General features: G+C 39.1%; 1 protein-coding gene across 5 annotated transcripts in view; it reads left to right on the top strand.

Annotated features, from left to right (window-relative positions):
• Positions 1–17,174, top strand: part of GPSM2 (G protein signaling modulator 2) — a 48,694-nt gene extending 31,520 nt beyond the window's left edge. For 3 of the 5 annotated variants that reach the window (XM_058716335.1, XM_058716338.1, XM_058716337.1), the window contains 4 exons: positions 3,443–3,619; positions 6,383–6,542; positions 7,406–7,623; positions 16,409–17,174. In XM_058716335.1, coding sequence (XP_058572318.1) covers positions 3,443–3,619; positions 6,383–6,542; positions 7,406–7,623; positions 16,409–16,636 — 783 coding nt within the window. In that variant the 3' untranslated portion in view covers positions 16,637–17,174. Of the gene's footprint in view, positions 1–3,442; positions 3,620–6,382; positions 6,543–7,405; positions 7,624–14,959; positions 15,149–16,408 lie in introns of all 5 variants that reach the window. The other 2 variants (XR_009257888.1, XM_058716336.1) reach the window with 2 other exon arrangements.
• The last annotated feature ends 325 nt before the right edge of the window (positions 17,175–17,499 follow it).

Raw genomic sequence — 17,499 nt, 5'->3', positions numbered from 1 at the left:
GACTGAGCCACCCAGGCGCCCCTATGGTATATTTTTTAAAATACTTTTTATAAAATAGGTTCATTATAATAACTTCAAAATTTCAACAAGGAAATTAAAATTATCAGTAATCCCACCCTCAGTGGTAACTACAAGTAATATTTTGGTATTTATTCATCTTGCATTTTCATGTGAATATTAATATTTTATAGATATTTTATAATGTGTAGTTAATATTATTTCCATGTTATTAAAAATTTTTCTGCCCTATTATAATAGGCATATGATTTTTTAATATTGACATTTTTTGTGGGAAAAGTTTTCATAAGTTCAAATCAGCCAGATATATATAAAGTTCTTCAGAAATCCTAGTTAACTCCTGAAGGACTTTGTGATTTCCCCAGATACCTGTCTACATCTTATCTTGTCAGTTTGCAAATCTGACTAATCTGCAATTAATTAATTAGGCTAATATGCAATTTATTTAATGTTTATTTTTGAGAGAGAGAGAGGGAGACAGAGCACAAGCAGGGGAAGTGCAGAGAAAGAGGGGGATACAGAATCTCTGAGCTATCAGCACAGATTCCGGCTTGGGGTTTGAAATCATGAATTTGAGATTATGACCTGAGCCAAAGTTGGCCACTTAACCGACTGAGCCACCCAGGCACCCCTGCAAATTATTAAGAGAAAAAAAACAAACAACTTTTAAGTCAATTTAGGTCTCTTTTCCTATTTCTTGTAAGAACATACTAATTAGCAAAATTAATTTGCTGCCTTGTGCCTAGCTCTGAAGTGGTACTAACAATAGATTTCATTAAGAAGCTGACTAGATTTGGGCGCCTGGGTGGCGCAGTCGGTTAAGCGTCCGACTTCAGCCAGGTCACGATCTCGCGGTCCGGTCACGATCTCGCGGTCCGTGAGTTCGAGCCCCGCGTCAGGCTCTGGGCTGATGGCTCGGAGCCTGGAGCCTGCTTCCGATTCTGTGTCTCCCTCTCTCTCTGCCCCTCCCCCGTTCATGCTCTGTCTCTCTCTGTCCCAAAAATAAATAAAAAACGTTGAAAAAAAAATTTAAAAAAAAAAAAAAAAAAAAAGAAGCTGACTAGATTCAACCCTTTAATTTTCCAAGAGCCAAATAATGGCAAAGTTTTGTCTCTAAAATATGTTTGGAATTAGTTCTGTGTTTTCTTTCCCTCATAATAAAGTTGCGATTCATTATTTCATTATTCTCCACCAAGCTAAGAAGCATATGTAAAGAAAAAAGGAGATTCTGTGTTAAAGATATTTCTTAGGAAAGAACACAGTTGAAGGGAACTCTTGAGACCCTGGATGTCTGAAAATGCCTTTTTGCTACTCTCACATTTGACTGATAATTCTTACTATGGAATTACTAATTGGAAATAATTTTCCTTCATAATTTTGAAGACCTTGTTCCAGTCTGTATTCTTCAGTGTTTTTGTTGAGAAGTCCAAATAAGTATATAGGAAACATTAAAAATTTTTCACATTTCTGGGGCACCTGGGTGGCTTAGTCGGTTGAGCGTCCAACTTTGGCTCAGGTTGTGACCTTGAGGTTCACAAGTTTGAGCCCCGCATTAGGCTCTTTGCTGACAGCTCAGGGCCTGAAGCCTGCTTAACATTCTGTGTCTCCCTCTCTCTCTGCTCCTCCCCTGCTCACATGCTGTCTCTCTCTAAAAAATAAAGATTAAAAAAAATTTTTTTTTCACATTTCCACTTGGGATTTAGGTAGAGTTTTATGTTTTTTTTTTTTTTAAGTTTATTATTTATTTCTAAGAGAGCGAGCGAGCATGAGTGAGGGAGGGGGAGGGAGAGGGAATCCCAGGTAGGCTCCAGGCTGTCAGCACATAGCCTAATAATGGGGCTCAAATCACAAACCGTGAGATCAGGCCCTGAGCCCAAATTGAGAGTCAGGTGCTTAACTGACTGAGCCACCCAGGCACCCCGAGTTTTATGTTCTAATAATTGGGTTTGTTTACTTTTCTCGAGTCAATAGACCCTGTAGTCCACCCCAACAAATAGTTTCTCCTTATCACCTGTATGAGAAAAGGAACAGAGGGAAAAAAATAAAACAAACTTCATTTGTTACCCAGAACTTACCCAGATAGCTGGCTTGTTCACTCACTAGCTATCTCTCACTCAGGTACAATAGCCTCAGGGCAAGACTTATCCTAATTTGTGTCTCATGTGATGTAACTTTATTATCAGTTACTACATTACATAGACCTTTGGACTTACAAACACTTAAGACCGAGTGTTAAAGCTGCAAATGTCATGTAGCTACTATACATACTGTGTTTTTCCTTTCCACTCAGTAAATATTTGTTTTTTGTTTTTTATGGTTTTTAGTCATTCTTACTATTTTAGGGTTTGGGGGTTTTTTAGTAACTTTATTTTTAATTTACATCCAAGTTAGCATATAGTGCAACAATGATTTCAGGAGTGGATTCCTTAATGCCCCTTACCCATTTAGCCCATCCCCCCTCCCACAACCCCCAGTAAATATTTGTTATATTGAGTCTGTTGTTTAGAGGTTAAGTATATTTAAACCAGGTCTAGACCTATATAAATGACTGATGTTTTCCCTATTGAGAATTTAGTAGTTAGTGAAAACAAAAAATGACAAAAAAAAATTACTGCTGTATGGCTTAGATGTTAATTTATACCGTTAAAAATTCCACATATATCCAGAATTTCCAGTTGTAACAGGTTCTTAATTAACTCACATCCAGAATAAAACTTGCTCTTTGACCTTTCATATTTTTATGGGATTTTGGCAAACTTTTCTTTTTTTTTTTTTTTTAATTTTTTTTGCTTATTTTGTTTTGAAGGAGAGAGAGACAGAGTGTGAGTGGGAAGGAGCAGAGGGAGAGGGAGACACAGAATCCAAAACAGGCTCTAGGCTCTGAGCTATCAGCACAGAGCCCGATGTGGGGCTCCAACCCATGAACTGTGAGATCATGACCTGAGCTGAAGTCAGATGCTCAACTGAGTGAGCCACCCAGGCACTCCTTACTTTCTTAAAAAATTATTTTGAGAGGGAGAGAGAGGGCACAAGCAGGGAAGGGGCAGAGAGAGAGAATCCCAAGCAGGCTCCATACTGTCAGCTCAGAGCCCAATGGGGGCTTGATCCCACAAACTTTGAGATCATGACCTGAGTGAGAATCAAGAGTCAGATGCTTAACTGACTGAGCCACCCAGGTGCCCCTGTTTTCTTACTCTTAAGTTCCTAAAAGTCACCACTTTAATGTTTTGGTGATGAAAAATTCACAGTATGCATTTGGTACAAGCTGTTGAAAATAGATATACTGGCAAAAAGGAATTTATTAAGAGATCTAGCTTCACCCCACACTAGAGGAGTGGCAATGGCAGGTTAATATGATAGAAAACCAGAAATAGCTTTGGTTTTTTTCATGCCCTGTTTTCCATATCTGTTTATAATTTTGTAGGTACAGAACTGGAACAGTGAAATTCTTGCTAAACAAAAACCTCTTATTGCCAAACCTTCTGCGAAGCTGCTCTTTGTCAACAGATTGAAGGGGAAAAAATGCAAAACTAATTCCTCCACTAAAGTTCTCCAAGATGCCAGTAATTCCATTGATAATCGAATTCCAAATTCTGAGAGGGTATGTATGAAATAAGTTTTTGAGTATTCTGTTTTGAGTACCTACATTTTAGTTTTCTTGTATTCATACTGAATATTTGATAAATTATATTAGACATTTAATATAAAATATCTTTTTTTATTCAAAGAAGTCTTCCATATTTCCCTATCTTTTCAGTCTTCTTCAGAGCTAGAAACTGTAATTACTCCATTCATGGATATGTTGCTTCACTGCTCTGGACAGTAATTATTTGTCACTAATTACAAAAATACTACCTTTTAGTTTACTACAGTGTCTCCTAGTAAATAAAACTCCTTTCATTGTAGAAGTTAGAACAAATTAAATTCATATGTTTAAGGATTTTAAAATGCTGATTTAAAATAGTATCTGCTAGCATCAACTTCTATTTATGTTGAAATTATAACAGTTAAAAACTGTTTTGATGAAAAATGATCACAGGAATCAGCTTATTAAATATAACTTAAAATATTTAGAAATAAGAAAATATCAGGAATATCTCTAATCTAGCTACCCTACACTCTGATAAAAGAACCAAAATAAATTACAAAGATGATACTTCCAATTATCAAGTCCATTTTCCAATGAGTTTTTTTTAAATTCTTTGTTTATTCATTTTTGAGCAACAGAGTGCAAGCAGGGGAGGGGCAGAGAGAGAGGAAAACACAAAATCCAAAGCAGGCTCCAGGCTCTGAGCTGTTAACACAAAGCCCGACGCAGGGCTCGAACTCACAGACCATGAGATCATGACCTAAACTGAAGTCGGACACTCAACCGACTGAGCCACCTAGGCACCCCTCAGTGAGAGCTTTTGGAAAAACTGCTGGTCTTTTATTTTTTTGACCAATTTCTCTTGGTCCTCTTGTCAGCATCCCATCATATCTGTACCCTGGTAGTGTCTTTTGTATTGATTTTTACCAGTTTTTTATGTGTATGACTAACAAAAGGAAACTTTATGGGTATATAAAAATGGCTCAGGAATATTTTTATAGACCTAGAGCAGATCTCAAAGGCATACCCTTTGTTCAAGATTTCAGGTTTTAACGAAGCCCACTTAGCTCAACTGAAAAACATCCACTTCTGGACCCTTCCTGCGTTTTAATGTTTAGAAGTTTGAATTTGAGCCTTTTTTGCACCTAGGAAAGTCTTGTTAGTGATTAATACATCTTACTATAGCTTATGTATATATTTAATACCAAACCTCAGATTGCACATTAAAAACTGTACTCTCTCAAACCCTCCTGTTTCCTTTATGTATGCTATGTACTCGGTCACCCAAGTTAGGTGACATTCTGGACTCCTTTTCCCCTAACCATATCCAGTCAATCCCTACATCCCTTAGATCTGTCCCCACCCCCACCTTTTGAAAATAAACCTCTGCTACTGTGTCTTAGTTCTTAGGGCAGTACTGCATCTCTTAGCCAGATTTTTGGAATAGGCACCTGAACTTGATCTCTTTCCCTACGTAATTTCTGCAGCCTTTTGGAGGCGCCAGTTCTGTTTAAAATTGTTACCAGTGCTTCTCTTATTTCACACAGTATAACTTGTATATCATACAGAGGCCCTTGCTTTGGCAGCTTCTTCCTTCTTCACCTCCCCAACCCTTCAGTTCTTAATCCCCTGAATACTACAGACCTTTGGAATTGCACATTAATCAGTATGAAACATATCTGCCCTGCTAATCATTATTCATTCTTCAGGAGCCAACTCAAATTACCAGTTTCCCCTATTTCCCTGAAGAATTAGTTCTGCCTTTTTCGTGAGGCCTAGGACATTATATATATATGTATCTCTACTATAATATTTACATCATTGTGAAGAATGAAACTTTTATTAAACATTGCATCTGTCATGTTAAGCTTTGAAGCCTTCCAAATAAAGTATGACCAGTTCCCCTCTGCCTCAAATACTCATTTATTTGAAGTTCACATTTTTTTCAAGATCTTCAAATCTGTAAATATAATAAAGGATCTTGGAAATCAGTGTGCTTTCTTAGTTTTCAGTTCTTAGTTTACTTTTAAATTCTGTTGTAGAATCTTAGAACCAAACTTTGAGCCTGGGATCACTAATATTTACATAATTCATTCAATATCTGGAGCAGTTCCCCAGAGTTGAGGTACATTTCTTTATTCTTTAGCCTTGGAAATACAGAGATTAAAAACTAAAATAACTAGGGGCGCCTGGGTGGCGCAGTTGGTTAAGCGTCCGACTTCAGCCAGGTCACGATCTCGCGGTCCGTGAGTTCGAGCCCCGCGTCAGGCTCTGGGCTGATGGCTCGGAGCCTGGAGCCTGTTTCCGATTCTGTGTCTCCCTCTCTCTCTGCCCCTCCCCCGTTCATGCTCTGTCTCTCTCTGTCCCAAAAATAAATAAAAAATGTTGAAAAAAAAAAAAAAAAAAAAAAAAACTAAAATAACTAGAAATGCTTTTTGTTAATTGGATTGAAATAACTTGATTACCAGGGTTGCCATCTTGAATTCTTTATAATGAAAATGTAAGTTTTTCTTTAAAGTTTATTTATTTGGGGGGGGGGAGGAACAGAGGTCCCAAAGCGGGCTCTTCACTGACAGCAGACAGCTGCATACAGGACTCGAACTGAAACCACGAGATGATGACCTGAGCCAAAGTTGGACACTTAATCGACTGAGCCACCCACGCACCCCGAAAGTGTCAATTTTTAATCTTAACCCTTTTGCATATATATCATGATATTGTTCCATTGATCTCATGATAATGCTGGAATATTCAGATTTTCTCTCAATATTTCAGAAAATCGGTGCAGATATTATTGGAGACGAAGGGTTCTTTGACCTGGTAAGCCGATTTCAGAGCAATCGGATGGATGATCAGAGGTGCTGCTTACAAGAACAGAGCTGCGGGACTGCTTCAGCTGCGGCTTCTTCCACTCCACCTCGAGTGATGATGAAAGGTGAGTGATCTGTGCTTCTCCCCCAATTTTAGTAGTTCCCTTTGATATTCTTGTGATTTCTTTCTGAGAGTTTAGTTCTCATCAGAGCAGGTACAGTAAATGAGCCTGAATCCAGGTGTATCTGAAATGCTGGTATTTCTTCAGTTTGAAACAAGGTTTTGTTTCGGTTTCCCTAGGTTTATCTGTATTTTAGTCCAGGTACTTTCTACTAACTATATCATATTTCCTCCCTAGATTCTTCGGGACTAGAGGAAAAAAAAAATCTAACTTTAAAAATAGGAAAACATTTAGTTATAATTCTATGTAAAAGACAAATGCTTTCTGTCTGGATTAAAAAGAAAAGCCAAGATGGACTGAAGAGGAACCTCTAACTCAGGCTGAAGCTAAGGCCTGCCTGAGCCTTAGAAAGGTCTAAAATGGATTATCTAAGATTTTCTCTTTCAGCTACCAGAAGATTTCCTCCGTAGACCAGGACTTAGCAGCAATAATTTAAGTTAGCTAAGTGGTTCCCATGCAGGGCAGAGAATAAAAACAGTCTCATTCATCCTCATGTGAGAAATTATGTAAGAGAGATTATTTACCTTCTGAAATCTAGCCCAAGATCTTGTAAAGTTACATTTTGAGCAGGTGGTTGATAAAAGGAAAGATAGTCAAATCTGAATAACCTCCAAGTGAATCACCTGAAGTATTCTGGGATTTATTCTTCCCTCCCTGCCCATCTGGTCAGGCCCCAGCCTCTCAGTGAGAGCTAAAGCAGGAGGCAGTGGATGTTGGGACTGAAAAAGGCAGAAAGAACTAGATGTATATTAAAAATATGCTTAAATATTTTCATAATGTTTGGGACTTTTTTCCCCTGTTCATAGCACCGTCTGTTTCCGTGGTGTCCCCCAACACAGATGAGTTTTTAGACCTTCTTGCCAGCTCACAGAGCCGTCGTCTCGATGACCAAAGGGCCAGTTTCAGTAATTTGCCAGGGCTTCGTCTGACACAAAACAACAATAAGTCCGTACTTGGCCACTTGATGACTAATGACAACAAAGAGCCTGATGAAGACTTCTTTGACATCCTTGTAAAATGTCAAGTATGTATGCATATTTTTTTTTTTTTTTTAATTTTTTTTTTTTCAACATTTTTAGTTTATTTTTGGGACAGAGAGAGACAGAGCATGAACGGGGGAGGGGCAGAGAGAGAGGGAGACACAGAATCAGAAACAGGCTCCAGGCTCTGAGCCATCAGCCCAGAGCCTGACGCGGGGCTCGAACTCACGGACCGCGAGATCGTGACCTGGCTGAAGTCGGACGCTTAACCGACTGCGCCACCCAGGCGCCCCTGTATGCATATTTTTATTGGTCTGTGTGTAGCTCAGATGCTGTTGAGAGCTTTGGCAGTATTTTGATTATAATTTGGGAAAGGCTCATTTTGTATTAGGGACACACTTATCATTCAGGGATCCTTCAGACACTATAGATCCCTGTGATAGCTTCTTATTTTGTATTTTGGGTGGTAAGGTAAGGTGTTGCTGATGCCTCTCTCTGACCTGTGGTGGAGAGGAGACTGAAGGGCATTGGGAGGAGACCTAGAAAAGAGCCCCACTTTCCTGAATGTTAGTATCGGGAGCAACCAGTGATTAATATGGGGAGAGTCTAGCTGGGGCCCTTTATGCTGTTGAGAGCTTTAGGAGAAATGTTCTTACAGAGATAGCTTTCATTTTTTATTTTAATAATTATTTGCCACAATGGTTAAGGAATACCTCAGATGGCTTGAACACGACCATGAGAAAAATAATCCTTATTTTCACTAAAGAGACATTTCCACTGCCTGACCCTAGTTCTGTGTCTGTTTTTTCATTCATAAAAAGAGGAGATGATGATACATACTACCAACCTCTCATTTATTCAGCAAAAAAACTGAGTACTTACTATGGAGATATCGTACTTGCTTTTAAAGTTTTTTAGTTATTTTTGAGAAAGAGGGAGAACCTGAAGCAGGCTCCACACTGTCAGCATAGAGCCTTAACATGGGGCTCAAACTCCCAAAACTGTAAGATCATGACCTGAGTCGGATGCTTAACCAACTGAGCCACCCACGTGCCCTGCCATGTACTTGCTTTTAAAGGATCCTATGTGTTAATGGGAGAGACAGTAAGTAAGTCTCTGCGCATGTAGAGATAGATACTATATGACAGGTACTGATACTTGCTATAAAGAAAATTAGAGCCAGATAAAAGGGTGGGGTAGCCAGGGGTGGTGGTGGTTAGGGAAGATGTTCTTGGATTGACAGATGAACAGAGATCTGAATAAGGTGAAATAGCCATGTGAGTATTTAGTGAAATAGCATTCTATGCAGAGACAAGTCCCTTCTTGGATATAAAAGCTTAGCAGGTTCAAGGAATGGCAAGGTGGCCAGTGTGACTGGCATGGAGTAAATAAAGGTTAAGGGAGAGTGGTAGGAGATAAGGATAGAGAAGTAACCAGCCTAGATCTTATGATCTTATAGGCCATGATGAGGTCTTGTGTTCCAGATGTGATAGGAAGACATTGGAGGGTCTGAAAGATCATCCTGTCTACTGCTGAAAGCATGTGGAGTGGCAGAGGCTGTTAGTAGAACCAGCTAGAAAACCAATGTGGTAATTCAGGCAAAAGATATGACTTTGACTAGTGTGGTGGTAGTAGTGATGATAAGCAGTCAGAACAGGGATATATTTTGAAGTTATGGTTGATTGGCAAGACCTGTTAATAAATCAGATGGTATAAGAAACAATCAAGAAGGGCTCCTGCCTTTTTTGCTTTAAATAACTGTTGTCAGTGGATGGTGCAGTTTACTAAAATAGAGAAGTTGAGAGGAGAAACAGGTTTGGGAAGAAAAAGCAGGAGTTCTACTTTCGGTATGTAAATTTGAGTTACATAAATAGGTATTTAAGTGGAGATGTTGAGTAGCCAACTGGATATAAAAATCTGGAGCCCCTGGGTGGCTCAGTAGGTTGACTAGTGATACTGGCTCAGGTTGTGATGCTTGCGGTCATGAGATCAAGCCCCCTTCACACTCGGCGCAGTCTCTGCCCCTCCCAGGCTCATGCATACTCACTCTCCCCTCCTTCCCCCAAAAAACCTATAGCCCCAGAGAGAAAGGACTTTGGGAGTCATCAGCATATAGCTGGTATTAAAGTCCCAGGAAGATACTACCTAAAGAATAGATACTGAAACAGGAGGACTAAGCCCTGAGCATTCCAAAATCTGACTGAATAGAGGAAGATGAGCCAGCAAAGCAGCAGTCAGCCTGGAGAGTGGTAGGAAGCAAATTGAAGAAAGTGTTTTAAGGAATGTTCAACTGTGTCAGACACTGCTGCGAAGTGGCTGATCTACTAGCTTTGGCAATGTGGAGATTATTAGTCATTCTGAAAGATACTGTGATGGGGACAAAGGATTGAGGGGGTTGAGAAAATGGAAAGTGTTAAAGGGGAGACAGTAAACAAAACTTTCAAGGGATTTTCAGAGTTAAAGATGAAGTATATAGAGGTTGGTTTTTTTCTTATTTTGGGAGTTAATACCTCATGTCTGCTGATGTAAATGATCAAGTAGAGGGAGGAACCAGTGATGCAGCAGAGTATGTGTGTACAATTTGGAGGTAGATGCAGGTAGGAATTCTCTGGTTGTTTTTCTTTTCTTAGCAAAGTAAGAAGTAGGGCCATTAACAGAGATTGGGGTTGGAGCATTGTAATTTTGAAGAGAATAGAACATAGTTACTTTGAGAAACTGAAAGTATATTGACCAGCAAAAAGTAATAGGATTATTGAACTACACTGAGGACTCCTTCGAAGTTCACAGTCACTGAAGTAAGTACAGTGATGTATTTTCTCAAGGCATAACCAGCTACTTAAGGATAGAGATTTAACCAGGGTCACTAATTTGATAGACTAGGATGGAGGAGGAGAGAAGCACATGCCAGGAAATGATTTTAATAATGGACTTTAGAACCTAGGCTGCATCTAAGAAAGGAGGTAGGAAAATGAAGGGTATGGAAGTGACAACTGTCAGTAATCCTGGTGGCTTTAATAGCGAAGACCTGGGGCAGCTGAGTCAGTTAAGCATCAGACTTCAGCTCAGGTCATGATCTCATGGTTTGTGAGTTCAAGCCCTGTGTCAGGCTCTGTACTGATAGCTCAGAGCCTGTTTTGGATTCTGTGTCTCCCTCCCTGTCTCTCAAATAAACATTAAAAAAAAAATACTGAAATCCTAGTAACAGGCCATCAACATAAAGAAAAAAAATTGACAGAACTGAAGGGAGAAATGGACATTTCTATAAAAATAGTTGGCGATTTCAAGACTCTCCACCCCAGTGATAGGTAGGACAACCAGACAGATGATGAACAACACAATAAATCAGCTAGTTCTCACAGAATCCACATTCTTCTCAAATGCATATGGGACATTCTCCAGGATCGACCATGTTAGGCCACAAATTCTCAACAGTTTTATTTTTGAGACACACACAGAGCATGAGTGGGAGAGGGGCAGAGAGAGAGGGAGACACAGAATCCGAAGTAGGCTCCGAGCTGTCAGCACAGAGCCAGACATGGGGCTGGAACTCACAAACTGCAAGACCATGACCTGAGCCAAAGTCATATGCTTAACCAACTGAGCCACCCAGGTGCTGCAAGTCTCAACAATTTTAAAAGATTAGATACCATACAAAGTATCTTCTCCACATCTCCACAACAGGATGGAGTTAAAATAATAAGTAATAAGGAGGGGCACCTGGATGGCTCAGTTGGTTGGGCATCTGACTCACGGTTTCATTTCAGGTCATGATCTTGTGGGTTCAAGCCCCGTTCTGGGCTCTGCACTGAAGGTGAGGAGCCTGCTTGGGATTTTCTCTCTCCCCCCTCCCCTGGGTCACACTGTCTCTCTCTAAATAAATAAAACTTTAGAGAATTCCCAAATTTGTGGAAATTAACCAGTGGATAGAGAGGAAAACACAAGGGAAATTAGAAAATACCCTGAGACTGATAAAAATGAAAATACAATATCCTAAAACCTTGGGATGCAGGGAAGGCGGTACTCGGGGGGATATTTAGAGCTGCAAATGCTTATGTTAAAAGAGGAATATCTCAAATCAACAACCTTTTTTATAGCTTAAGGGGTTAGAAAAAGAACAAACTAAACCTAAAACTAGCAGAAAGAAGGAAATGAAGAACAGAAAAAAAAAAAAAATCAAATCCAAAAGCAGGTTAGTTAAAAGGTTTAACACAACTGACAAAGGCTCAAATTACTAAAATTACAAACAAAAGTAGGGACATCACTTCTAATTACAGAAATAAAAAGAATTTTTGGATAATACTGTGAATGCTTATAAGTTGGATAACCTAGATGAAATGGACAAATAACCAGAAACAAAATCAGCCAAGACTTAATCATGAATAGAAAACAGACTCATAATCTATAAGGATACTGTATCAGTAATCAAAACCTCCCAACAAAGAAAAGCCCTGGACCTGCTGGCTTCACTGGTGAATTCTACCAAACTGAAAAAAAGGGAATACTTTCTATTCCTAAGTCATTCTGTGAGGCCAATATTGCCCTGATAACAAAGCCAGACAAGGCACTACAAGAAAACTCTGTGTCCAATATCCTTTTTGAATATAGATGCAAAAATCATCAATAGAATACTAGTAAACAGAATCAAATGGCATATTTAAAAGATTATACACCATGCCTAGGTGGAATTTGTTCCTGGAATGCAAGAATGGTTCAACATAGGGGAATAATCAATGTAATATATACACTACATTAATAGAATGAAAGAGGGGGGGGGGGAAAACACCTGATCATCTAAATTGACATTTGACAAAATTCAACACATTTTCATGATAAAAACACTCAACTAGGGATAGTAAGAAACTACCACAACGCAATAAAGTCACTTATGAAAAACCTATAACTACCATCATAATGGTAAATGACAAAAGCTTTACTCTAAAAGCAGGAATAAGACAAAGATGCTCATTTTTTACCGCTTGTATTCAAATGGTACTGTAAGTTCGAGCAGAGCAATCAGGCAAGAAAAAGAGACAAAAAGCATCCAGGTAGGAAAGAAGTAAAATTATCTCTGTTCAGAAAGGAGTCTTATGTGCAGAAAATCCTGAAGATTTCACCAAACAAAAAAACCCTGTTAGAACTAAGAAACATGGGGTGCCTGGGTGGCTCAGTTGGTTGAGTGTCCGACTTCAGCTCAGGTCATGATCTCACAGTCTGTGAGTTTGAGCCCCGCGTCGGACTCAGCGCTCGGAGCCTGGAGCCTGCTTCCGATTCTGTGTCTCCCTCCTTCTCTGTCCCTCCCCCACTCACGCGCTCAAAAATAAATGTAAAAAAAAACTAAGAAACAAATTCAAAGTAACAGGGTACAAAATTAACATCCCAAAATCAGTTGTGTTTCCATACACTAACAGTAAACAGACCAAAAAGGAAACTAAGAAAACCTTCCTAAAACAGCATCAGCAGGAATGAACTTAACCATGGAAGTGAAAGACTTGAACAATGAAAATTATAAAATGTTTCTGAAAGAAATTACACTACATAAATGGGAATATTGTTAAAATGCCAGCACTACCCAGAGTGTAATCTATGGATTCATATAATGCATTCCTTATCAAAATGTAAATAAGGTATTTTATAGAACAGAAAATTCCATCTTGAAATTCCTATAGAATCTTAGGGGAACCCAAATAACTGAATCTTGAGCAAGCAGAACAAACTTGGAGGACTCCCACTTCCTGATTTCAAATTCTACTACAAAGCTACAGTAATCAAACAGTATGGTACTGACATGATGACAGACATAGACCAATGGAAAAGAGAGCCCAGAAATAAATCCTTGAATGTGTCTTCAAATGATTTTCCACAAGTGTGCCAAGACTATTAAGTGGGGAAAGGAGTCTCATCAACAAATGCTTCTGGGAAAACTATCCACATGCAAAATAATGAAGCTGGGCCCTTACCTAACACCATATGTAAAAACTGAGAATGGATCAGAGACCTAAATGTAAGAGCTAAGACTTTAAACTTATAGAAAACATAAGAGGAAAGCTTCAAGATTTTGGATTTGGCAGTGATTTCTTAGTTATGAGACCTTAGTTATGAGGCACAGGCAACAAAAGAATAGACAAACTAGACTTGATCAAAGTTTAAAACTTTTGTACATCAAATGACACTATCAACAAAGTAAAAAGGCAACCCACAGAAGATACCTGCAAAACATAATCAATAAAAGGATTAATTCAGAATATAGAGAACTCTAAAACTTAACCACAAAAAAACAAAAACCCTATTCCAAAAATGGGCAGAGAATCCAAATCAATATTTCTCAAAAGATCTACAAATGGCTAATAAACACAGGAAGAGATGCTCAACATCACAAATTAGAGAAATGCAAATCAAAATCATAATGAGATACCATCTCACGAACCCATTGGGAAGCTACCATTAAAACAAAAAACAAAAAAATGGGTGCCTGGGTGACTCAGTCAGTTAAGCATCCCACTTCGGCTCAGGTCATTATCTCACAGTTTGCAAGTTTAAGCCCCAGGTAGGGCTCTGCTGACAGCTTGGAGCCTGGAGCCTGCTTCAGATTCTATGTTTCCCCCTCTCTCTCTGCCTCTCCCCCACTCATGCTTGGTCTTTCTCTAAACAATAAACATTAAAAAAAACAGTTGGCAAGGATGTGGAGAAATTGGAACTGTCGTGCACTGCAGGTGGGAATACAAAATGGAGGAGCTGCTATGAAAAATGGTTTGGTGATTCCTCAAAAAATTATTTAAAAACAGAACTACCATATGATCCATCAATCTCATTTCTGGGTATATACCCCAAACAGTTGAAAGCATGGATATGAGCAGATATTTGTACACCTACCTTCAGGCAGCCAGCATTATTGACAAGAGCCAAAAGGTAGAAGCAACCAAGTGCCCATTGGCAGATGGATAAATAAAATGTGGTGTGCATGTACAATGGAGTATTTTTCAGCCTTAAAAATGAGGGAAATCCTGACACAGGTTACAACACGGCTCAAGACACTATGCTGAGAAGTAGGCAGTCACAAAAGGACATACAGTTCGACTCACATGAGGCAAAGTAGATTCACAGAGACAAAGAATGGTGGTTACCAGGGGCTGGAGAAGGGAGGATGGGAGCTACTGTTTTGGTTTTGCAGAATGAAAATGTTCTGGAGATGGATAATGCTGATGACTGCACAGCGGTATGAATGTGCTTAATACTGAACAGTACACTTAAAAATGGTTAAAGTGGTAAACATTCTGTTTTACCACAATTTAACAAAAAATTCCTGGGGGAGTACTCTCTAGCCTGATCTGGAAAATTGGAGGTGGCAGTCAACATGAGATGTTTGAAATCCTGATTTTCAAGACAGTGCAGTTACTGAGAATGACCAAGTCTGGCCTATGATGATGGGAGCTTAATGGATAAGGCAGAGGTGAAGACTGGAGACCAGAGGAGAGGAGGTCTAAGGTGTGAAGTACCGAAGTGTTGGATGAATTGGAGGACAATGAAATCACCCCAACTTAAAGACAAGAGAAATGAAGAAGCAGGAGCCAGGTGTGTGGGTGGTGGGGGGCTGCTGACAAGGCGGCCACTGAGAGTCACAGGGCTGGCCGTGGGGCGAAAGGTTAAGGCATATAAATGCACGGTGCCCAGCAACATATTAGGCACTCAAATGTCAGCTGTCACAGTCCCACTCTGGAGCTACAATACCAAATACTATACTATACACATTTAAATGCTTATATATATATTTTTTTAACGTTTATTTACTTTTGAGACAGCATGAACGGGGGAGGGCAGAGAGTGAGGGAGACACAGAATCCGAAGCAGGCTCCAGGCTCTGAGCCATCAGCCCAGAGCCCGACGTGGGACTCAAACTCACGGACCGCGAGATCGTGACCTGAGCTGAAGTCGGACGCTTAACCGACTGAGCCACCCAGGCGCCCCTAAATGCTTGTATTTTTTATTTGATGGGTAACATTTGTAATGTACTTCTAAAAGAAGAATCAGAAGTTAGAACTTCAAGGAAAAAAATCTGGCTTGTTTCTTTAACAGATTTAAATGTTTAAGATAGGGCGAGGCAAACTTTCTGTACAGGGCTACATAGAAAATATTTTAGGCTTTTCAGGCCCTTACAACTGCTGGACTCTGCCAGCCACACTTAATTCGTAATTAGTAGACACATGAGCATTGTGGTGAAACGGAAAGGAAACTTTATGCACAAAACAGGCAGCAGGTTATGGTTTGCTGACCCCTGACCTGACAGAGTAGTGCTGCAGGGGTTTTATATATAACATTGTGTTTCTAAGGATTGGTAAGTTGTCAATGCCAATTATGTAAGATTTGACCTTGTATCTTAAGTAATCTTACCAAAGTCTTGAGGTTATGGCTATACTTTTTTTTTTTTTTTTAAACGTTTATTTGAGAGAGAGAGACAGAGCATGAACGGGGGAGGGGCAGAGAGAGAGGGAGACACAGAATCGGAAACAGGCTCCAGGCTCTGAGCCATCAGCCCAGAGCCTGACGCGGGGCTTGAACTCACGGACCACGAGATCATGACCTGAGCTGAAGTCGGACGCTTAACTGACTGAGCCACCCAGGCGCCCCTATGGCTATACTTCTACATAGTACTTGTTATGTTCTGATTATGTAAGTCTTTGAAAAGGTTTTATTAGGTTTCAGGTCTAAAGATTAAATTTGTGAGACAAGGCAAGAAAAAAAAAAATGTTTCTCTTGTGATGACAACATAATGTAAGGTAGTGTTCTCCTTCCCTACAATATTTGTGTTTCAATCTCTCTCTCATAAATTTTCAGGGGTCCAGATTAGATGATCAAAGATGTGCTCCACCACCTGCCACCACAAAGGGACCAACAGTACCAGACGAGGACTTTTTTAGCCTGATTTTACGTTCTCAGGCGAAAAGAATGGATGAACAGAGAGTTCTTTTACAAAGAGATCAAAACAGAGACGCTGAATTTGGGCTGAAAGACATTTTGCAAAGTAATGCTTTGTTGGAATTTAAAAATACAGGAAAAAAATAAACCACTAGTTATTACGGATATATTTTTTTTAATGACCTTATTTCCTTTCAGAACACTGCAGGGAAACTATTTTTTTCCTTAAAAGGAGAAATTATAGCACTGTAATACAGCTTAAAATGTTTTTAGAATGATGTAAATATTTAACCTTTAATAGTATAGCATTAATTCACATTTCTCTGGACACTTGTTTCAGGGTGGAGGTGTCTTCTACAAGGTGCTTCATCAACTTTTTTGAATAATGCTTGGGATTGTGTTCTTTGGCAACTTTTTAGATTCCTTTACCTAGTGTTTGTAAAGTGATAATTTTTTTAACTCTTAATTGATGATGGCATTTTTTAAATACTGAACCGTGGATATAGTAAGAAATTAGGCTGTTTAGTAAACAATAACATACTTGACCAATGTGTAAAAAAGTTATATAGTCTTTATTAAAAGAATCTAGATCTTTTTTCTGCTAAAAATCCTATTTTCAGTATGTTATTAGTTCAAACCCATTATAAAAACAGCTCTAAGAAATAAACTTTTAGCATGTTCTGGACCCTTGAATTTTAAAGTGTGTGTGGCTTAAAATTATATCTTCTGTTGCAAAATACTGTTTAAGACCTAATATCAAAAAACAAACCCAAACTCCTGTGGTTGTATTAAGAACCTAGGCCATGAAAATAGAGAACACATGAAAACTCACAAAATTTAAGTATGAAAGATGTAGGTTAAGCTCTCAGTCGTCATTAAGCCTCCCTTCATCTCAGGAACTGAAGGCAGTTTACAAGGGTACGCAATATGACATGACAGGAGGTAAATTTAGCAAAAGAAGACAGCAAGGATGGGACAGGCTAAGGCTGAATTGTAAAATGCAAATGCCC

The sequence above is a fragment of the Neofelis nebulosa genome, chromosome 2, assembly GCF_028018385.1.
Source record: "Neofelis nebulosa isolate mNeoNeb1 chromosome 2, mNeoNeb1.pri, whole genome shotgun sequence".
Classification (NCBI taxonomy): Eukaryota; Metazoa; Chordata; class Mammalia; order Carnivora; family Felidae; genus Neofelis; species Neofelis nebulosa.
This window is presented reverse-complemented; position numbering and strand designations above follow the sequence as displayed.